This window comes from Leucoraja erinacea, chromosome 17, assembly GCF_028641065.1.
Source record: "Leucoraja erinacea ecotype New England chromosome 17, Leri_hhj_1, whole genome shotgun sequence".
Taxonomy (NCBI): domain Eukaryota; kingdom Metazoa; phylum Chordata; class Chondrichthyes; order Rajiformes; family Rajidae; genus Leucoraja; species Leucoraja erinaceus.
Window position 1 is genome coordinate 36,671,206 of NC_073393.1, and position 24,953 is coordinate 36,696,158.

Here is a 24,953-nt window from a genome sequence, read left to right on the forward strand (position 1 = left end):
TGGGCAGCAAAGATCTGCCCCATTACGATCTATCATTTATTTTAGCTAATCGTGAATATCGCCATGGGTGGTTCACGCACTGTCTGAATATCTGTGGGAGGCTACCAGCTTTAAATTCCTCGCGTAAACATGGTAATATTGTTTGTTCTTTGTCATGCAGCAATATCAGATTACCACATCAGAAACCTCCACATCAAAGAAAGTGACCTCCACAGTTATATGAGAAACATTTTGAGATGGAAATTTGCTGTATGGTATATATTAAAAATGATAATGGATACCTGTAAGCAAATTTAAGAATGTAATCTAATCTTGCAGCTGCTGATGTCATCTGAACCCTGTGATTGGATTATTGTTTTACAATTTCCATATTTCTCTGTGTATCCTGTTTAACAAAATAACTGTTGGGTCTCCGATTTTAGTGTTGAAATGCCATAGTGTTTACAACAGTCCCTCACAGCTTTTCAGGAGGGATTCTAATTTCCCCCAGAAGTAGGAGATAGAAAGAAATCATGCAGAAATGTAACATTCTAACATAAAGAATCACATATCGCTGGATAAATAAAGAACTATTTTACTTTGAATCAATGCTTTAAATTAATGTATTGCCTACTCAATTTTGATATGTTCTAAGATATACATGGGTAACTAATGAAGCCTGGGTGAATTGTCACAAGTCTTTTCAAATGCACAGTATTAGAACAACGTTTAAAAACTAAATGTCTCAGGAATGCAGTATGCATTTCAGGAAATATGTCGTTGTAAACCAACAAATTTTATTTGAAAGGTGCGCACCTTAAAAGTGTATAAATAATGGCAAATTCTTTCTGCATAATAAATGTCTTGTAAATTGCCTAACTTGAATATTACATCAAAATTGAAATTGGGGCACAATAATGTCTTGCAGCTATTTAGGTTAACTGATGGCATTCTATGGGTTTTTAATAATTCTTTTATGTTCCCAGTGCATGTGACTATATGCAGTCAGCTTCTCTATTCAATCACCATAGCAACTGCCATTTCTTTGAAGTATGGTTAATTCCAGATTTGCTTCAATAATTGGCCATAAAATTTCTTGAAAAGAGTATGTGAACCGCATACAGACCAGCTTTTAGAAATTGAAGATATTCTACTATAAATGGAATAAAAAATTATAAATGTTTTTGTCTGTCGAAGCTTTCAAATTTATACTGTCTGTGTGCACTTGGCAGCAAAGTCTGTTAACCCCTGCCCATCCAGAAGACAGCTAGGATGGACTGGAAGTTAATTTATTTTTTTGCTTATCTTGAGATTGAAGCCTGCAGGTTCATAAATTACATTACTCAATTATGCAGCACAAAAGTGGTATTCAGGTTAACATAGTAAGGTTTAGGAATTAATTGTGGATGTTGGTTTAAACCAAAGATAGACACAAAAAACTGGAGTAATTCAGCGGGTCAGGCAGCATCTCTGGAGAAAAGGAATAGGTGCTGTTTAGGGTCGAGACTCGTCTTCAGATTGAGTGCCAGGGGAAAGTGAAATTAGAGATATAGACAATGGTATAGAGAGAAGTCGAGCAAATGAATGAAAGATATGCAAAAGTAATGGTCCATATCCCTCTGCTCAATAACATTTCTTAATGCCTGACCATTTGCTATATATATAACCTAGCCCCATATGATTTCCTAAAATACATTGACTTGCATTCGTCAGTATTAAATTCCATCTGCAAATAATGCGCCCAATATTCCATCTGATCTGTATGCTGCTGTGGCCTATAGAACATTCTCTGCTCTCCACAACACCATCTACTTTTGGGGCATCTGCAGACTTACTAATCATACATCCTAACATTCATTAGATAATCCTTCATGAAGAGTAAAGGAGGTGTGGGGAGGTGTGCCTAAAGTCATTAACATAACATTCAAGCAACAAGGGTTCCAACATTAGTTGTTGTTCTTTCTGCTAAAGTGAGAGTTCCTTCCCTTCATTCAAGCCTCACAATCAACTCTTTCTCTTGACCTTCCAAAGAAGGCAATCACAGCCTTGTCATTCTCTTCATAGCAATAATTCTCTAGCCCCGGCAACACCATTAATACATTTCTCTGCACCGTCTCTAGTGTAATCTCATTGAATTGAATTGAACAAATGTTATTAGCCAAGTATGTATACATACAAGGAATTTACCTTGGTGCTTTGCTCGCAAGTAACAACATTATATACAGTAGACAATTCAAAATAAAACTTTACAATTTAAACTTGTAAAGAATGAAATAAAATACCAGAGCAAAAGGAGGCTACAGACTTTTGGCTGTTGAGGAGAGCTGGTGCTTGTGGATAAAAGCTGTTTTTATGTCTGACTGTGGCGGCTTTGACAGTTCGTAGTCGCCTTCCAGAGGGAAGTGCTTCAAAGAGTTTGTGGCCAGGTTGAGAGGGGTCAGAGATGATCTTACCCGCTCTCTTCCTGACCCTTGCAGTGTAGAGTTAATCGATGGGAGGAAGGTTGGAGCCAACAACCTTCCCGGCTGATCGAACAATGCGCTGCAGCCTCCGGATGTCGGCTTGGTGGCTGAGCCAAACCAGACCATGATGGAGAAGGTGAGGACAGACTCTAAGATGGCAGTATAAAACTGGACCATCATTGCGTGTGGCAGATTCTGTTTTCTCAGCTGCCCCAGGAAGTACATCCTCTGTTGGGCCTTTTTGACTGTGGAGTTGATGGGGGCATCCCATTTAAGGTCCCTGGAGATGATGGTTCCAAGGAACTTAAATGATTCCACAAATGTGACTGTGGTATTGTTGATGGTGAGTGGGGGGAGGGGAGGGGGAGCTCTCCTAAAATCTACATTCAATTCCACGTTTTAAGAGCATTGAGGTTGTTGCGATGGCACCAGGACGCCAGCTGTGTCACTTCCTGTCTGTAGGCAGATTCCTCCCAATCCTGGATCAGTCCAATCAGGGTTGTGTCGTCAGCAAACCTGAAAAGCTTGACAGAGGAGTCTGTGGAGGTGCAGTCGTTGGTGTAGACAGAGTACAGGAGAGGGGACAGTACGCAGTCTTGCGGTGCTCCTGTGCTGAGGGTCTGCGGGTCCGAGATGTGCTTTCCCAGCCTCATATGCTGCTGCCTGTCTGTCAGGAAGTTGGTGATCTACTGTCAAGGGGTTCAGGCACAGTCAACTGGGAGAGTTAGGAGTGTAGTAGCTCTGGCACAATAGTGTTGAATGCAGAGCTAAAATCCACACCAAAAAATCCTTGCATTGGTCCCCTGGTGGTCTAGGTGTTGGAGGATGAAGTGCAGGCCTAGGTTGACTACGTCATCCACTGATCTATTTGCCCGGTATGCAAACTGCAGGGGGTCCAGCAGGGGGTTTGTGATATTTTTTCAGGTGGGCCAGCACGTCTTTCAAGGGTCTTCATGATTACAGAGATCAGTGCAACAGGCATGTAGTCAATAAGACCAGTAATCCTTGGCTTTTTGGGTACGGGAACAATAGTGAAGACTTTGAAGCAGGCAGGGACAGTGCAGGTTTGCAGGGACCAATTGAAAATGTTTGTGTGGACTGGTGCCAGTTGTTCGGCACAGATCTTGAGGGTAGAGGGGTCCTGGGATCTCCAGTCCTGGACATTTCCGGCATTTCTGTCTCCTGAATAACGTTTCCACCTCCTCAATTGCTATTGCTAATGATGGAGAAGTGGCCAGACTGATGTTGGGCAGCAAGGAGGGGGTGGGTAGTGAACGTGGGCCCAGTCTTTGCAGACTGCAGTCAGGCTATAAGTAGGTGTGAAGTGGTGATTGGGGAGGAGGGGGTGGGGGGGGGAGGGAGGGAGGGGATACTTGGATTATGTTCCTCTAGCATGGGTCAGAACTGTGTCTAACACTCTAGTTGTAGCCTAACAATCTGGGAATTCAAATTTTCTACGTAAAGTTTGATTTCCGGGAAAAAGTTAATTTTTATATATATATACTAGACCAAGTGCAGATCCGTTAGGTCTGCTACCCCAACGCAACCGTTCCCTACCTCTAGCCCCCACTGGAGGCGCTGTTCTCCAACTCAAGCCGTTCCTAAACGTTAGATTCCAGCACTCCCCTCAGCAGTGCTATTTAAAAAAAAAATCCAATTGCACTTCCCCTGCGTGGTGCAATAGCAATTCGCCATCCCCCTGTTAGTCTATCCATTGTGACGTCATCAGTTCAAGCTGCCATTGTGACTTCATCATTTGAAGCTGATCGGTTTGAAATTCAAGGTAATTATGCAGTAATAAGTTATAATAAGTAATAAAATGCTCAGTGAAAGTGATCTCTGCCTCGAGGGCAAAAATGTGAATCAGAATATGTAAAAATCTGTTGAAAGTTGGCATTTTTAAAGCTTTAATCGCGAATAACGTCAAATATAGGATTAAATCTTCACTAATGGCCCTGTCCCACTGTACAAGTTAATTCAAGTGCTCTCCCGAGTTTAAAAAAAACTCAAACTCGTGATAAGCACGTAGAATGAACGTAGCGGGTACGTCGGAGCTCGGGACGTATCTTAGCGGCTCGTAACGCTAACGGCAGGTACTCGGGAAGACTCACTTACGGCAGATAAGCTCGGGAAGACTCTTGAAGATTTTTCAACATGTTGAAAAATCTCCACGAGAACCCCGAGTACTTAGCGGCCATTACCGTAAATCTCCGAGTTCGAATCAGGGCAAACTGGGGGAGAACTCTTGAATGAACTGGTACAGTGGGACAGGGCTTTAATGCTTTTCACTGCTCGCTGAGCCATTGTGATGTCATCATTTGAAGCTGGTGGTTGTAATTTCAAAGTGTTTTGACCTAATCAGTAATTAGTCGAGAATAAGTCGAGAAATAAAGCATGAAATGTTCAAATAAGGTTATCCCGGCCTCGACAGGTAAATTGTCAACCGGAATATATAAAAATGTAATCGTTACCACGTAGTGTTTTCGCGAAGATGTAAAGGGGCCGTCCCACGGTGGCGACCTAATCCGCGAGTTAAGAAGAGTGCTTTCGACCTTCAAGCTCGAGGGCACTCGCCTGGAAAACCTTGAGCTGGATTGACCGTCCGCGTTGAAACCGCAGATTGGATCGACCACACACACACACACACACACACACACACACGCACGCACGCACGCACGCACGCACGCACACACACACGGGAGAACGATGTCTGAAATTTACACCCGCGATGAAGAGGAAGATAAAAGGCTGCCACAGTGTACGGTAAGTCCTTTAGAGAGCACACAGGGGGGGGGGGGGGGGGGGGGGAAAGAAGGAGTGGAGACACTTTTAAGAAGTATAATAAAATATAAATATAAAGTATAATAAAAATGACCTCCTAGGACCTCGTGTTGACCATGCTACGAGTTTGAGTCAAAGGCAAACTTGTCTAAACTCACAGATTTGGTCGCCGCAGTGGGACAGCCCCTTAAAGATAACCACATATGCACACACATATACACACTAACAAAATCAGAGTTTTAATAAGTATATGATGGATTTTTTTCTAAAATCTTTAACAATAATCAAAACATTGTTGAATTATTATAAAAACCCATCACGTTCACAGAAAGGAAAGCTGCAGTCCTTACTCGGTGCAGCCATGACTCTAGATAGATCAATATGGTTTACTCATAACTGCTGTCACTAACAGGATATCCATGTGCTGTTAACAAAGTTTTAAAAACTTGTTCTGGCCTTGCTCTTATATTCTACACCTTGGTCTTTAATGGCAAGCATCCCGTTAGCACTAAATTATCGACATCCTGGGATTTCATGAAGCTGTAAGCACACATTCAAAGATACATCTGTTTTTTGAAATTTGTTTCACTTTCAGAATTTGACAATTAACTTATGGATGTGGACCGTCAGTCCCTAAGATAAGTCCCTCACATCTGTAGCAAGTCAGTTGGACATGTAGGGAACGTGGCAGATTCTGCATTTTTGGGGGCCTGTCAGTACAAAGGCACGAGTAAAGCAGATAAAGGGTTGGTAGTAGTTATACATTTGGGAGAATGAAAACCCTCCAGTAGGTAAATGTAAAATTGTCCCTAATGTGTTTTTATTTACAGTGCAAAGTCTTCAAATACAGTGGCTGATAGTCAATCTTTTTGGCCTAAGGCCACTGATTTGTTCACATAGGCTACAATACATTTAGGAGTTGGGAGAATTTTGCTATTGATCAAATGCTAAAAATCTACTTCTCTATCTAAACTCTTATCGATTACCTCCTTGGGGAAGTGTTATAAAGGATTGAATAAATTGAAATTTGATATCCAACATGCTTCTGTTACTTTCACCTCTTTGGAAAAAAAACTATAAAAGTGTGACTGAACACAATTTGGTCATTAGCCCTGCTGAGAAATGTAACATGATTTTTCAGACATTAACACAGAAAAAAATAGTTATATATGCTGTGGTTCACTATTAATAGATTGTAATCTTAATGGATCATTCCGGATATGTTGAAAATAGCATGAAAGGCACTTCTTGATTTAAAAAATATATATAATCAATGTGAAACACAGATAAGTACGATTAAGATCTTGTTAATTTAAAAATAATGGGATGCATGAAATATTATACTCAATAGTTAATTTTTTTTGTTAAACATATTAATGTGTAAACAATGAAAATATATTGAAAATCTGTTTTTCACAAGAGAGCGTTCATGTCATTATCAATGTGAATTCATGTGGGATGAAAAGATAACTGATTCCACATGGTTCATTCGAGCACAGGTTAACTGTTTGCACACTTAAAGTGAATCCATCTGACAAGAATGGGGAGGATGGGGGAGGATTTGCAATGCAATCTACTTCAGATCATTAATACCGACTTTATTCTGGGTGGGGAATGGCCTTGAGTAGTTGGTCTTTAATTAAAAACACCGTCGCGTCATAGGCAACATTTTATCCTCAGGTAAAGGCGGGTGGACAAGAGATTGCAAATCTGGCTTCCTAACTGAGCACTGTATGAGTAGGAAGGAACTGCAGATGCTGGTTTAAACTGCAGATAGACACAAAACGCCAGAGTAACTCAGCAGGACAGGCAGCATCTCTGAATAGAAGGAATGGGTTCCTTCTCCCATTTCTTCTCTCCAGAGATGCTGCTTGTCCCGTTGAGTTACTCCAGCATTTTGTGTCTATGAGCACTGTATAAGTTGTTCTTCCCTCCCCCAGAAGGAAAGCCTGTCTTCTGCCTTGGCTTTCTGCTCCCTGATGACACTGCATTGCTCTCTCTCTCTCTCTTGACCTCCACTCTCTTTCATACATACACACAAAAGCTCATACATGTTCACTTATCAAATATATGCGCATTGCATAGTTGATTTTCCGGGGCAGTTCATTGAAATGGTTTTACAATCTGCTACCCACTATGGCAAATATATGCATATAGTACGCCCAACTAAATAACATGCATTTATTTGGGTGTACTCATTATATATGACTGAGATCGAATATGACTGCATCTTCCCAATAGAAAGCAATTGAAACTTTCATTTTAGATCTTTGGATAAGGAGAGAGTGTGTGGGCCAGCAAGATGACCGTGAGTCTTAATCTGGCTTGTAAACATGATGCCTGGGTCACTTAACCACTCTGTCTCAATATGGAAGCTGGTGTAGATGATTAGAATCTGAAGGTGGAGTGGTCCAGGAGGGTGCAACTGGGGAGCGGTGGTATGTTTGGAGCCAAGCAGCAAGTGGTCACAGGGAGCCAGGAGCAGGAGAGAGCTTACGTTTCTTTGTGGAGAGCAGAGCAGCATTCCTGCTAGTCCTAGCCTAAAAAGAGTCTTTAAAGAAATAAACATTACTCATCTATCTGTTCAATATTCCTGGCAAGGCCGCCACCAGGCATATGAATACCTTCATGAGGCATGAGCCTTGTGCTCAGTCTGGAACATGAACTTAGAGCAGAACACAGGTGTCATAGATCTGGTAATGAGGAATTTGCTTTGATTTCACCTCGGGGATTAAAAAGAAAATGTTCTGGGGCAGCACTCGTTGCTGTGCTTGATAAAAATAAACAGATCAGTGAAATATTCATGATATTCTTCTCTAAGTAAGGCTTTCTCTTTTATTCTGATAATTCAAAGATCTATGTAAAGATTTGTACTTATAAATTTATAACTGGTGTACAAAGATGTGAGTATTGATAATCATTCGATATTGTAACATTGCAGGTTGCAACAAAGGCAGAACAACTACAAATAATTAACAGAGCATGTGAAGACTTGAAAGTGACTGCTGCACAGTATGAAGAGACAATTCATGAACTGGAGTCAAAATTCCACCATGGACAAAGTAATCAGGACCAGGCTAGAGATAAGGTATAATGGAACTATTTTATGTTTTCAGCGCACATAACAACATTCTTTCAAGCCACAAGATCAGTAACTTTAAAAAGAGCTGGTCAATAAAATGTATCTAGAAATTTTGAATTCAATTTATTGATCAATATTCATGCTACAAATCATATGGCTAGCACAATTTTCCTTCACTCCACAGATGCTGCCTCTCCCGCTGGGTTTCTCCAGCATTTTTGTCTACCTTGGCTAGCACAAAACACAACTGCACTCACTATAAAAAGAATGTACAATGTAACGTGTGTTTTTAGATTATAAGGCATTAACCTCTAAGTTAAATACTGGAGGCATTTGGGTTCCCTATCAGATGAAATGGCACCAATATAATTAAATAATTACTAGTAGGTCCCTTTAATTTTCTTTCTAACTAAGATGACAAAATAAGTGCTTTGTCATTTTCACCCTCATATTGTTTACCTAGTCACAGTCACAACAGTCACAGATAATTCATTTCTACTAAAATCGAAAAACACAACACGAAAAATGCTCAAACATGTTCCACTTTGATCCAATAAATTATTTTTGAAAGAAAAAGAAATGAAACTCATATTTCAATCTTGCGTTCATGCATGCAGATTGACCAAGGTGCCATTAGCCAAAATACTTTCTTTCCTCATTTGTGAAACTGTTTGATGAAGTGAAATAGGAAGCAGAACAGCAAATGTCATTGTCTGATCAGGATGCTTATGTCTAAATAATTATTTCCTGCAGAATTTAATGTAATAGTTCTGCCTTATTCATTCATCAATCAAAACATTCAGCTTCTAAGTAAATTAAACTGCTCTAAATGAGATCAGTGTATGATTATGTGCTTGGAATCTGGCAGAACAGTAACTTCATAATTATCATTATTGAAATGCAGCAAAAAATTAATGACAATGAAATATGTTTAGTTTACTTTAGGGGTACAGAGAGGAAACAAGCCCTTCGACCCACAGAGACCACCATCACCCACACACACACTAGTTCCATCCTACACACTAGGGGCAACTTACAGAAACCAATTAACTTACAAACTTGCAAATCTTTGGAATGTGGCTGAAAACCGTAGCACCCGGAGAAAACCCACGTGGTCACAGCGAGAACATGCAAACACCGTGCAGACAGCTCCTGTAGACAGGATCAAACCTGGCTCTCTGGCACTGTAAGGCAGCAACTCTACCACTGTCCCGCCCTGATCATGTTTAGTATGGATTATTAATGTAGTGCATTATTAATTACTTAAACATTGTGGTGGAAATCTATTAGTAGAAACAATCTTCATTTGTTAGATAATATTTTCTTATTTATCATTACTGAATTTCCTAATTTTGGTGGATGACATGTACTGGCAACAAAAATATATCCAAATACAGCCCTACCATGTAAATTAATGCCAAAATCATCCATGTCTTAATATAGTTTCTCCTGAACTACATTGAATATAGATCAGATTTATTCATAGTGCAAATGACTCATGACAGGAATCAACCCGTTAATTTACAATTTCTCTCCAAATGGAACGTAAATACGCAGGTGTGGAGACTAACATTTAACATTGTGAGGCTCCCTTCCTTCTCACTAGCTTCCTGTCGGCTATCGCTTTGTCCGCTTCCCACTTCCAAAGTGGAGTGGGTCGGTGACTCCAGGGGAGAAGATGGAGGTAGCTGTGGAGGGGGGAGAGACTAAGTGGACAAAGTGACGGGAAAAGGAGGTGGCCATGGAGGGAAGGGGGAGGGGGTAGAGGACAAAATGACGGGCTGACACAAGAGAAGCGGCAACTGGTGAGAAACGAGGGACCCTCACTGTGACCGAGCGTGTCCTGTTGTTGGCAGCAGCCTGAACAAAGCGTGTCCCCAGGGGTTAAAACGTATGTACTAACAACAACCCCGTCAACCGGACTGTGCAGTGGGTTCACTGGTGCACCTTGCAAGCCGGGGGTGGCTCGGAAGCTGGGGCTGGATAGCCGGTGTGAGCCAGGGTGGTATCGGCAGGTCTGTCTGCTATAACTGAAATCTGTTATAAAGGGGTCCCTTAAAATGTGGGTTTACTGGTTCTCAGTACACGCAACAATAACAAACCAATACCAATACTAATCATAGGCATCCATACTTAAACTGCTTCCAGTTCTTCTAAATAAATATACTCTTCAATATCAAAATGTTTTTATATAGCACTCTTCCTTTTTGTCTATTCTTTCAACATCAAAATCTATGTACCTTTCAATTCACAAACTTGGTCCTTATTCAGCCAAGTCACTGTATTTCTAACAAGTCTTTAATTCTAACTGCCAGTGTGACATCAACCGTCTCAACTTTTCCACTTCACTTACCTACTCCAACCTCACCCCGTCTGCACGTTCAGCCCACTGCTCACTGCACCAACCCTGACATTATAATCAAACCCGCCGACAAGGGAGGTGCCGCGGTAGTCTGGCGTGCTGACCTCTACCGGGCTGAGGCCAGGCGCCAACTCTCAGACACCTCCTCCTACTTATTCTTGGACCATGATCCCACAGATGAGCACCAGGCCTTAATCTCAAGCACCTTTACTGATTTCATCACAATGTCTTCCACAACCTCCCTTATCGTTTCCCAGCCCCGCACAGCCCGTTTTCACCTTCTCCCTAAAATCCACAAACACAATTGTCCTGGCAGACCCATTATTTCTGCCTGCTCCCATCCAACAGAAATGATTTCCATGTACCTCGACTCCATCCTATCTCCCTCCCCCCTGGTACAATCTCTCCCGACCTATGTCCAAGATACCTTACATGCCCTTTGTCCACTTTCCGAGCCACCACTCCCTCATCTTTAATATGGACATTCAGTCACTCTACCTCCACCCCCCACCAGGAAGGCCTTAAAGCCCTCCATTTCTTCCTCGACTGCAGAACCATCCAATTTCCCTCCACTAGCACTCTACTCCGTCCTCACCCTTAACAACTTCTCCTTTGACTCCTCCCACTTCCTCCGTCCAAGGCGTAGCTATGAGCACCTGCATGGGCCCCAGCTATGCCTGCCTCTTTGTAGCATATGTTGAACAATCCCTGTTCCAGGCGTACACACGCCCTATCCCCAAACTCTACCTCCGTTACATCGATTACTGCACCGGTGCTACCTCTTGCACCCATGCAGAACTCATAGACTTCATCAACTTCACCACCAATTTTTATCCTGCACTCAAATTTACTTGGACCATCTCCGACACCTCCCTCCCCTTTCTTGATCTCACAGTCTATCAGAAGAAATAGACTATTGACTGACATCAATTACAAACTCACCGATTCCCACAACTATCTCAACTACACTTCTTCCCACCCTGCTTCCTGCAAAGACTCTATCCCATACTCCCAATTCCCCCTGTCTTCGCCGCATCTGCGCCCAAGTTGAGGTTTTCCATACTAGAACATCCGAGATGGCCTCATTCTTTAGGGAACGGGGGTTCCCCTCCCATCATTAATGAGGCCCTCACTCGTGTTTCCTCGGTACCCCACAGCTCCGCCCTTGCTCCCCCTCTCCCTGGTCACAACAGAGACAGAGTCCCCCAAGTCCTTACCTTCCACCCCGTCAGCCGTCACATACAACACATAATCCTCCAAAGTTTCCGCCACCTCCAACGGGATCCCACCACTAGCCACATTTTCCCATCTCCTCCGCCTACCGCAGAAACCGTTCACTCCGCAACTCCCTGGTTAACTCATCCCTTCCCACCCAAAACCATCCCCTCCCCAGGTATCTTCCTCTGCAGCCACAGAAGATGCAACCCCTGTCGTTATACCTCCTCCCTCGACTATGTCCAGGGACCTCGACAGTCCTCTCATGTTAGGCGGAGGTTCACTTGCACCTCCTCCAACCTCATCTACTGATTCCGTTGTTCAAGATGTGGACCCTTATACATCGGCGAGACCAAACGCAGACTGGGCGATTGTTTCGTGGAACACCTTCACTCAGCCCACGTGAATCAACCTGATCTCCCGGTTGTTGGACACTTTAATTCTCTTTCCCATTCCTACACAGACCTTTCTGTCCTCGGTCTTCTCCATTGTCAGAGTGAGTCTAATCCCAATTAGAGGAACAGCATCTTATATTTCGCTTAGGCAGCTTACAGCCCAGTGGTATGAACATTGATTCTCTCACTTCAGGTAGCCCCGGCATTTCAGTACCTCAGTATTTCATACACCTCAGTACCTTGCCATATGGGCTAGACTTCATGTAATCACTAGAAATTTATGATATCAGAAACCCACCATGCCTTTGCCAGTCAAAAAAAAAGTCACCAGCCTAATCTCACCTTTCAACACCCGGTCTATAGCACTGCAGATCACAGCTCTTCAAGTACACATCAAAGTAATAACGAAATGCAATGAAGATTTCTGCCTCATACAGTGAAATACAGACTACTTCCACCCTCTGGGTAAAAATACATATTTTCAAATCCTAATCCTTCAACCGAATTAAATCTATGGACACTTGTTTTTTGACCCCTCTGCAGAGGGAAATCGTTCTTTCCTACGTTTCTATCTGGGACATTTTTGATTTTAAATATATCAACTAAGTTTCCTCTCAGCAGTTTCTATCCAGGAACCCAACCCTGCATTTTCCCTTTTTTTCATGGCTCATGGCCAACATTAATCTTTATTAATCTCCTGAGTCATGGAGAGATATACAGCCCTTAAGCCTAACTTGTTCATGCAACCACGTTGGCATTGTGGGCTTGTCCCATTTGCTTATGTTTGTCCCATTTCCCCCAAACCCTTCCTATCCATATATTTGTCCAAATGTCTTTTCAAAGTCGTGATTCTATCCACTTCTATAACTTTCTCTGGCAAATCATTCCAAGTACAGGTTACCCTCTGAATGAAAAGCTTACCCCTCAGGTCCCTCTTAAATCTCTCCCCTCCAACCTTAAGCCTATGCCGTCTTGTTTTAGAATCCTCTACCATGGTAAAAGGAACATTTAAGGTTCCTTTATCCATGCCCCTGATGATCCTGTAGACTTCAATAAAAGTCTCTCCTCAATCTTCTACACTACAACCATCTTTTTGTGTCATCGGCAAATTTCCATATCACACCCCCTTTAAATTTATAACTTTCTCTTTTTCTTGAACCTTCTTGTTTTAAATCCTATCTCTAGCTCTAATTATCCAATTTGTCTGGATATTCGTTCTGGAGTCTGTCCCAAATGAATAGCTCTCCCTTTTGCCAAACTCATGCCTGTGTCCTATGGTACTGCTTTAGTTTAGTTTAGTTTAGAGATACAGCGCGGAAATACTGTAGGCCCTTTGGCCCACCATGTCTGTACCTACCAGCGATCCCCGCACATTAACACTATCCTACACACACTAGGAACAATGTACACATACACCAAGCCAATTAACTTATAAATTTGTACATCCAATTGAATATGGGAGGAAACCGAAGATTTTGGAGAAAACTCATGCAGTCACGGGAAGAACATATGAACTCCGTACGGACAACACCTATAGTCGGGATCGAACCCGGGTCTCTGGCGCTGCAAGCGCTGTAAGGCAGCAACTCTACCGCTGCACCACCATGCTGCTTTGTAGAGTAGGGAATTGGTGTCCCTGGTAAATATCACTTGATGTGTTACTCAGTGGCAACATCAAATTGTATTTTGCTTCAGAAATTAATTTCATTGACATCAACCTCTTAATCTGACAAATGATTACCCCAACCAAGTGGCATTCCCTTAGTTATGCATTTAGGTGTTAGCCTGGATTATGTATTTGTATGTCATATACATATCCTCCCACCGAGGCAAATGACAATTGCTTTATCAAGTATTACAGACTCATGCAGCACAGAAAGAAGCCCTTCGGCCCACCATGTACATTCCAAGCATCAAGTGCCCATCTATATTGTTCCCATTGATCAGAACCTGATCCATTGCCTTTATGCCTGGCAAATCAAGTGTTTTCTTCCGATGTTTTTAAGTGTGCAAGTACCTGCCTACACCACCTCCTCATGCAGTGCATTTCAGATAGCAACCATCTCTGGGTGAAAATATTTCTCTGATCCCCTCTAAAGGTTCTCCTGTTCCCCTTAAACATATGCCCTGTCCCCTCTCATTGTGGATGCTTCTATTATGGAGAAAATGTTTTCACTATCCACCTTAACTACGCCAGTCTCTCGTAAATTTGGTGGTTGCCACCAGTCCGAGCAACACAACTCCAGCCTACCCAGCCTCTACTTACAACAGAAATTATACATTACTATCAACACCCTGGTAAATGTCCTCTACACTGTCTTCAGTGCAAGCATGTTGTTAAATAAAATTACATGTTCTTGTTAGTTTAGTAATATGCAAACATTTCAGGTCATTACCATTGGTTTAAATTATTCAATAATGAAATACATGTTGCTGTACTGAGTTGTACTGTTTGCAGTGTATTGTTTATGTTTTACTAAATCGCAGGACTAACATTACAAATGGTATGATTAATATTTCCTTAATTCATACTCTTACCCAAGTTATTTTTAATATAAAAATAAGCAAATAGATAACATTTGGGATCAGTAAAAGACATGCATCTTTTGTTTTGTGTGGGAGACTTCTTCATGCTGGCTCCCTAAGTAAGCTAAAGGTGCCCATAACTGAGAAATCAGATAAGACGAATGTTCTGTATTAATTAAATTATTAACTTGACATTGATCATGTGCAACTTCCATAGTCTTTACATAATTTCATCTATGGCATTAGGGTGATGTGTTAATTTAAGGCTTTTTGCATTACTGAATTTGTAAATCTTGACACCTCATAAGATAATTTTTTGACAGTATTAATAATGGTCCACTTTCTTATCAGGTGATTTCATATTTATTAAGGGATTTGTATTATGAAAATCTCTTAATAAGAATGAGTTTGTAATATATGAAACAGATTAGTTGAATATATTGCATTTTCAACATATATCTACGCAGATGTGGCCATTACCTCTACTTGCACAATAAAAAAAATAAAAATGTATTGGTAAAGCAGGCTGAATTCAAGTTTCGAATCACAGCAGATCTATTCTGGTAAAAATAAAACATGCTAGAAATACCGATCTGCATGGGTAGCATTTGGTGAGAAAGAGGTGGAATTAATACCTCAGGTCAATGAACTTTCATTAGAACTGTTGTATGATCTTTTGATAGATTAATAATGCAATTTTTGTTGATTCGGCATCAGTTATTTTAGTTAGTTTAGTTTATTGTCACGTGTACTGAGGTACGGTGAAAAGCTTTTGCAGAAAGACAACACGTGATTACAATCGATCCATACCAGAGTCAGTACGTTTTTCTTTCTTTACCTATATAATCAACATCATATCTCATTAGAATACCTTGTTCAACAACGAGATATTACTTGAAAATACACTTGATTATACAGTTCTTAATAGCTAAAAATGGGATTTTGATCCCATTCGGGAAATGGCTGTCTACTCTATATTAAATTACAAGAATTAACTTTGACTGAATTCTTTCAAAACATATTCTATTGATTATGTACTTTGCCTCCATAATCTTATCTCCATAATCTTTACTTCATGTCATGTTTTGGTCATGATGTCAATATTTACCTTTCAAAATTGCAATCAATATTTCTCGTAAATATCTGCAATGCTGGATGTCACCATGGATGGACAACTGTAACCAGCCTACAGTATTGGGGACAGTGGATGTCACCTTTTCCTCTTTTCAGCTGGCTCCCTTTAGACTGGCATTGAAATAATAACTTGGCAAATGTACTGAACAAACGCGAATCAAACAGAAACTGATACGTTCATTGGCACATGAAGCACTTTCCTTTGTCATTGAGTATCAATACATATATTACACTGTTGCCCACTGACCTTACACAAACCCAATTATAAAGGTTGTTGCGAGCTACTGACCATACTGCAGTCCTATTTTGAATCAAATGTGATCAGTCCTCACGGGTTGTTTATAAGAAAAGATGAAAGTGCACTGAAGATATGAATCACATACTACTTGTATGATCTATGCCTGTTGAACTACAGCATGTAAAACAGTGCAAAGATAAGTGCTTTGCTTGACCAGTATGTAGGTGCTTCAGCAAGGTTAAGTGATATTTTTGTCTGTCGGTCAGGGGTTGATGGCTTCAACTCTAACTCCTTGTGCATATTCCAGGCTCTGTCATCAGTTTAGTATTGTGCATTGGGAGTTCTATAGATTTGTATAGGTGATTTGTGGCATTGTCAATAGTGAGGATAGTCGTAGGCTACAGGATGATATTGATCAGTTAGGAAGATGGGCAAAGCAATAGCAAGGTGATGCATTGTGGGAGTTCTATTAGGGGTAGGATAAATCCAATAAGAACAGCAAAGCGTTTTGAAGAACAGAGGGACCTTAGTGTACAAGCTCAAGGTTCTCTGATGTGGAAGCATGGGAAAATAAGATGGGAGAAAATCCATTCAAAATACTTGCCTTAACTAGCTGGGACATTGAATGTAAGAGCAGAGAGCTTAGGGTAGAAAGTTACAAACATTGGTTTGGTTGAAGTACTGTGTTGCTGACATGATTGGACTGGAAAGGATGTATACGAGAATCGCCAAGACGTTGCCCGGGTGGGACGTTTTCATTATGAGGAGAAACTGTATGGGCTAAATAAGTATTTCTTTAAGTGGAAGGGACAAGGTGTGATCCTGATAGAGGTACAGAAAATGATAATTATAATAATAGACAGTAGAAAGTATTTCCACATAACTGAAATATCTGAAACCTGAGGGTAGAGGTTGTGGTTAAGGGGTAAGAGGTTTCTCAGCCGGAGGGTAGATGAGATTTGGAAAGTACGCCAGAGTAGGTGCTGAAGGATGGTGCTCTCTGAGTGTTTAAGAAGTATTTGGATAACCACTTGAATCACAAAACCATAGAAGGCTATGGACCAAGTACTAATAACCGGGATGCTTAATTTTTGGCATGGATATGTTGGGCCAAAGGCCTGTTTCTATGCTGTATAGCTCTGTAAAGATTGGCAAATCCATGACCCAGAAGGTTTATAGTCTTAAACCCTAGAAGAAGTGCCCACCAGGATAGTGGCTGCCTTGGATCATAATCTCCCATTTGTTACTGTTGAAGCAAGGAAAGATTGGAAAATGTGATGTCCTTACTTGAAATAGGAGAGAAATAAAATGTGGATGATTATAGGTCAAATAGCCTAATATCCAGTTAGAAACATATTAGAATAGATTATTAAGGCAGCAGGAGCAGCACATTTGGAAAAGCATAATCTAATCAAGCTGAGTCAGCATGATTTCATAAAGGGCAAATAATGTCTGACAAATTATTAATCTTGAAGAGGGCTTGAGCAGCGTGGATAGAGGGGAACCAGTAAATGGACTTTGAGAGGAGCTTCAATAAGGTGCGTCTTAAAAGGCTAAAGCCCCTGTCCCACTTACGTGTCCTTGGCACGCTAATTATGTGAACTAGTGGTCGCTTTGACGCGCGAGGGTCCCGCGAAGGTCACGTGCGATTTCATGTGCCCGCACAGCCGTCTGGAGCGCATGACGTCATTTGAAGATGGATGCAAAATGCAGGAGTAACTCAGTGGGACTGGCAGCATCTCTGGAGAGAAGGAATGGATGACGTTTCGTGTCGAGACTCTTCTTCAGTCTGAAAGAAGGGTCTCGACCCGAAACATCACCCATTGCTTCTCTCCAGAGATGCTGCCCATCCCGCTGAGTTACTCCAGCATTTTGTGTCTATCATCAATTTTATTGGCCCCGCTCTGGGAATAGAAGTGGGGGCGGATCTGGACCGCAACGGCCGTGAGCCCGAGGCCGAGTTCGGTGATCGTTTGCCTGCTTCTGCAGTTGGAGGTGAGATGTTGCGTCGCGCCAGGGTCTTGGGCATGTCCCACTTTGGCCGTCAGTTATGCGACAGGCCGTTGGCGCGCGAAGATTTTGTTCGCTACAAAAATTTCGGAGCCCCGCGCGATGTTGCGCACAACTGCATACCCCTCCGCGCTTCTCAGCGGGACTGGCCCCGCGCGGCCATACGATCCCCGTGTGCCTCAACGCGACCATGAGGTCGCGTAATTTGCGCGCCAAGGACACGTAAGTGGGACAGGCCTTAAGCCACAATGTAATAGTGCTTGGTAATGGAAGTGATACATTGGTGTAGAAAGATGCTCAAGGGCATCTTTTAGTTTGCTACCTGTGGACAGTGGGGCCTTATCAGTTGTGGGACTGCCACTGTTTACAATGTATATCAATGACATGGAGAAAGGAAATCAATGCACGACATATAAGTAGGAGGGGAGACAATTATGAGGATACAAACAGTTTACATAGTAATATTGATTGGTTAAGTGATTCGATAAAAGTTGGCCTTTGAACTATAACATGGCAAATACAAAGTTCTCTACGGGGAATATTTTGAAAGGGAGAACCAAAGAACAGTGTTAAATAAATGGAGAATAACTGCAGGGTTGATATGCATGAGACACAGGATTGTCTTGCAAGGAAAGATTAAACAAGTTGGGAATCTACTCACTGGAGAGAGTGGTGATCATGTTGAAGCATATATGTTTCTCAGTGGGTTGTGAGTCTTCGGAACTCCTTGCCTCTAAGAGAGCAGTGAGGGCGGAGTCCTAGTCGGAGATGGCTAGATGTCTCATCAGCCAGTGAATCAAGGTTATGAAGAAAGAGCAGGAAAGATTACTTGAGGAGTGCCATATTAAAGATTGTTCCCTTTGAACAATCTACTTCTGTTCCTACATATGGCAATCACCCTAATAAATGCAACCTTTTGGAACCTGATAACATTCATTTAATTCTCCACTGTGCAGTATATCCTTAAAAAAAGTGTAATTCTCAGATCTGCTCATCTTCCTGCAGGTATTGTCTAACTATTGTCTTTGACCCTCATAATCATAATCGTAATTTATTAGCTTAGTATGTTTTGCAACATATGAGGAATTTGGTTTGCCATACAGTCAAACCAAAAAAGCAACAAGACACACAACTACCTAAACACTTGACATGAACATCCATCACAGTGGCTCCTACACATTCCCCACTGTGATGGAAGGCAATAAAGTGTTATCATCTTTTCTCCTTTCCTCCCGCAGTCGGGGGAGTCGAACCGTCCGCAGCTGGCGATCGAGCTCCCATGTCAGGGCGGTCTAACCTCCCCCATCGGGGTGATCGAAACTCCTGATGCTTGGTCCCCGAAGTCTCTATCTCATCATATTCCAGACCTTCAGATATAAATACCTTTATTCCATTAACCTTTTTGACTATGTGCTGTATCTATGTACATTTTCACCAATCTATATATATTGACCCTTAAATCACGCAAGACCCTTGCTACTTCCAGATTTTCAGCATTTGTAATCTACTTTATTCTATGCTTTTTAGGTCCACGGTGGGTATGACCTTGCACTGAAATCCATTCACCATGATTTTGCTCATTCATTCAGTCTATTGATATTAATTTCTAATTTAATCTTGCCACACTGCTTACAATGCTGCCTATCCTTTTACCATCAGCAAACTTAGATACTAGACATTTCTTTATCTTATTTGCTGTTTCCCAAGTGCAGAAATATTGCAGCCACAACAAACATAATCACCAAAACTTAGAAGTAAATTAATTCTATTGTGTTCTCCATACAGGGGATGTACCATAACAAAATATGTATCTGAGATATCCTAATGTATTTCTGCTGACTTTCTGCTCCCCAATGACACAGCATTGTTCTCTCTTCTCTTATTCGAGACCCATCTTCAGACTGATGACGTTTCAGGGTCGAGGCCCTTCTTCAGACTGAAGTAGGGTCTTGACCCAAAACATTACCCATGCCTTCTCTCCAGAGATGCTGCCTGGCCCGCTGAGTTACTCCAGCATTTTGTGTCTAACATCAGTTCATTCATCAACTGGCCTCAGCCAAAGCTCTCTGCAATGAGCAGAAAGAGGTAACCTAAGAAAGTAGGTCTCTTGATATTAAACAAGTTTTATGTTAAGTACATCTGCATAACTGAATCAGAACATTTAATATAACACCGAAAGACTATTGCATCGAACTGGGATTTATCTTTTTTTGCTGTTATTAAAGAAACAGTAAAATTGACTATAAATTTTTAAAAGAATATCTTAGCAGATTATGAAAGAGTTAAGATTTTTTTCATAACTTCATCACTGGAAGATGTGTCTGTGACTCAATTATCTTCTCTGTCTGTAGTGCGAGGTAATGTCATATGCAGGATGAAGAACAAACACAACTAGAATTAAAATGCTTTTCAGATAACTTAAGGATCACTCTATTCCCATTTAGGAATACTGTCTTCACATAGTCATATCCTAATATGCCTCGCTGACCCATTGTTTCTGCCTGCTCCAGCCCCATTGAAATCATTTCCACGTACATCGACTCCATCCTATCTCCTACCTTTTTTCTAGTGTACGTTGAACAATCCCTGTTCCAGGCATACACTTGTCAAATCCCCGAACTCTACCTCTGCTAGATTGATGACTGCATCGGTGCTACCTCCTGCACCCAAGCAGAACTCATGGACTTCATTAACTTCACCACCAATTTCCATCCTGCACACAAATTCACTTGGACCACCTCCGACACCTCCTTCCCCTTTCTTGATCTCCATCACAGGAGATAGACTATTGACTGACAACTATTATAAACCTATTGACTCCCACAATTATCTAGACTACACTTCTTCCCACCCTGCCTCTTGCAAAGACTCTATCCTCCCAATTCCTCTGCTTATGCCACATCTGCGCCCTAGATGTGGTATTCTATACCAGGACATCCGAGATGTCATCATTCTTTGGGGAACGTAGGTTCCCCTCTTCTATGATAGATGAGTCCCTCACATGTCTCTCCCCAGTATCCCGCAGCTCCATTCTTGCTCCCCCTCTCCCCCTGTTGCACCAGGGACAGTCCCCATAGTCCTCACCTTTCACCCCATCAGCCATTACATGCAACACATAACCCTCAGACATTTTCACCAACCACAACGGCATCCCACCACTAGTCGCATCTTCCCATCTCCACCCCTTTCCGCTTTTTACAGACACCGTTCCCTCCACAACTCCCTGGTTAACTCATCCCTTCCCACCCAAAATATTCCCTTCCCTTGCAACTGCAGAAGATGCAACATCTGTTCCTATACCTCCTCCCATGACTCTGTCCAGGGACCCCGACAGCCCTTTCAGGTTTAATTACACCTCTTCCAACCTCATCTACTGTATCCGTTGTCCCAGGTGTGGGCTCTTGTATATCACAAGACCATGCGTAAGCTGGGCGATTGTTTCGCTCAACATCCTCGCACAGTCCGCATAAACCCACCTGATCTCCCGGTTGCCAAACACTTTATCTCCCCTCCTAGTCCCACACTGACCTTTCTGTCCTGGGCCTCCTCCATTGTCAGAGTACGGCCAAATGCAAATTGGAGGAACAGCACCTCGTATTTCATTTGGGCTGCTAACAACCCAACAGTATGTATATTGATGGACCATTGTTGTCTCCACCTTCCCTTGATCATGGTAACTTTTTTTTCCAATCTTGCATTCATTTGATCTATCTCTCTCTATATCACGGTCTATATCTTTTGTTTTCCCTTTCTCTTGATTCTCAGCCCGAAGCAGAATCTCGGCCCAAAACATCACCTATTCCTTTTCTAAAGAGACGCTGAGTTACTCTAGCTTTCTGTGTCTATCTTCCTAATATTATTTTGCTAGTTTTAAACTTTAATGTTACCTTTACTTTGCTACATAACAAAATCCGTTTAAATTGTATATTCTTCATATTATTAATGAATAGAACTCTTTGATGTCAAGAACTGGGGAATTCAAGAAACTATGGGAATTGAAGGAAAACTCTCTCCTGACTTTGTCAGCAGGGTTGAGGTTTTGAATTATTTTACAGTGATGTAACTCGCATGTTCTATCTCTCACTATATCACTGTCTATATCTCTCGTCTCACTTTCTCCTGACTCTCTGTCCGAAGAAGAGTCTCAGCCCGAAACATCAGGTATTCCTTTTCCACAAAGATGCTGCCTGAATCGCTGAGTTACTCCCGATGTAACCCCCAAAAATTCAGATGCAATACTCAGAATTGTGAAATATTGCACTTTCATTTGACAGAAATTATGATTTTAAATTCAGAAACACTACTTTTTCAAAAATTATAGATGTTCAAAATGTAAATCAGTGCCTCCATTTTCCAGTAGCTACTGACTATTAGTTTATACTGTTTGATTCAGTACTGTTTGCAAATCACACAACAAAATACTAGCATTAGACAATTTTCGATCTGCATTTAAATATGATTAGACTAAGTGGGACCCATTGGTTTCCATGTGGGCTGGTCCCCCACATGAGCGCTGGTCCCCCAAAGCAATGTTCCACCTCTCCACCAATTCCAATATTGGTGGCCAGTGGGGGGGGGAGGGGGGGAGCTTTCTGGAGCACTAGTATGGGTGTTGTGGGCTGAAGGGACTGGTTTCCAGAGGGCTAGTATGGACATTGTTGGCCAAATGGATTCTTGGGCTGGCAGCTCAGTCACTCAGGCTTGGTGGGCTGACAGCTCAGTCACTCAGGCGTGGTGGGCTGGCAGCTCAGAAACTGCCAGAAATTCTGCCCAAAACAGGTGAGAGACTCTGTGAGGTAGAAGGGGGAGAGGGTGGAGAATCAATTTTAGACATTTTTCATCCATTTCTGTAGATCACAGCAATGAAGGAGGAAAGTCTCTCCTGGCCTGGATCTCACAGGGAGCCAATGAAGGGAGGGAGAAAAATACAGGGTTGAGGTTTAATACTTGCCAATGGGAATACATTGATGGGTCGAAGGGACTCCTCCAAGGCTTGTACAGGCCTGATGGGCTGAAGGGACTCTTTTTTTTAAAAACTCAGTGAAAGGCACTTTTTCTGGACTTTTCCTGGCCTGGCATGGGCCTTTTGAGCCAAAATGCTCTTCCTGGGCTAATACGTGCATTTTGGGCAAAAGGGACTGTTTTCTCAGCTAACAGGGGCCTTGTGGGCCGAAATGAGTGGTTTCAGGCAGGCTAAACAACTCATTTCATTTAATTTCATCTCATTTCCATTGTCATTTCAGTTTCAAGCACAGGGCAGGCCAAACAACTCATCTTTTTTTCATTTAATTTCCATTGCCATTTCAGTTTCAGTTTCAAGCACAGGGCAGGCCAAACAACTCATCTCATTTTCATTTGATTTACATTGCCATTTCAGTTTCAAGCACAAGTTATGCCAAACAACTCATCTCATTTTCATTTCATTTGGTTTCCATTGCCATTTCAGTTTTAAGCACAGGGCAGGCCTTACAACTCATCTCATTTTCATTTGATTTACATTGCCATTTCAGTTTCAAGCACAAGTCATGCCAAACAACTCATTTCATTTTCATTTCATTTGATTTCCACTGCCATTTCAGTTTTAGTAGAGTTTGTAAGGTAATGCCCCCCCCCCCCCCCCCCCCCCCCGGAAGGGGCATTACCTTCATCATGGTGACTGACAGGTGAGAGGAACAATCAGATGATCTCAAGATTTTTTTAACTTTCATAACTTTTTTTATTTTTAATCGATCGGACAAATCGTCATGGCTGCCTCAGTGGAGGAGGACTGTGAGTAAGATGGCCAAAAATCATAGCGATATATGGTAGCGCTTTTTCTAAAATCAATATAGAGCACAGACAGGAAGTGGTCAAGATGAGACATTTAGTTATATAGATATCATAGCATGATTGCTCAGATATGAGTATTTTAGAGAAAGATTAAAACTATATACTGGCATAGGCAATACTTAAATTAATTTAAAGAAATAGACATTTCTTTATTGCTTGCACATATTTCAAGCAACGATTGATGCACTTCTGAGGCTCAATTCTAAATGAAATTGAATTTCTGAACCAAACTACGACAAGCAGTTTTTGTTCTTTCCTAGGTACAATTTTTGTTTCTTTCAAATAACATGTTGGCCAGGTTTGTGGGGAGAATTAACTTTATTTGTCAGCTAAATTAAAAAAAATAATAATGTTATGTAACGATATGGGAACATATCATGTAATGTTCAAGGTTTTAAATATCACTAAACCAAGTGGGACCCGTTGGGTCCTGTCCCCTCAACGCGCGGTTGCGAGGGGAGGGGGCGGCCTGCGGCGTCACACACACACAATAACCAACCGTTCACACACACACACACACACACTACCCCCCCCCCCCCCCCCCCCCACACACACACACACACACACTCTCCACCACATAAGTAACCATTGTCATCATAAATCTGGATGTAGATGCGGTAAGATATCAAACTCTACTAAAGAAATTTGCTGAAATTCTTCAAAGTAAGTATTATATGATGACCAGTTTTGGTTAATCTCCTGAGCAATTCACTCGTGGCACCTCCTGCAGAGTCTACTTATTGAGCCTGTTGCTGTATGGCAAGTTATCTTTCTTTCTTGTCTGGTTAGGCTAAGTCCCTCTATGCCTACTGTCAAATTTACTTTCACTTCTTCAATGGATTCTGCACGAAGATCCACACACTAACATCTAGCTTCTCTTCCATCTCTTAGTCATCTCTTATTCCTGTGTAGTATTCAGAAATACTTTTTCCTTCATAGT

The 24,953-nt window shown here is 41.7% G+C and overlaps 1 protein-coding gene across 1 annotated transcript in view; it reads left to right on the top strand.

The window, feature by feature from the left end:
- The window catches only part of LOC129705407 (putative leucine-rich repeat-containing protein DDB_G0290503), a 558,220-nt gene that overhangs the window by 320,230 nt on the left and 213,037 nt on the right, over window positions 1–24,953 (top strand). Inside the window, exon 15 of the mRNA XM_055648958.1 lies at window positions 8,164–8,310. Within this exon, the coding sequence (XP_055504933.1) occupies window positions 8,164–8,310 (147 nt within the window). The remainder of the gene's footprint in view (window positions 1–8,163; window positions 8,311–24,953) is intronic.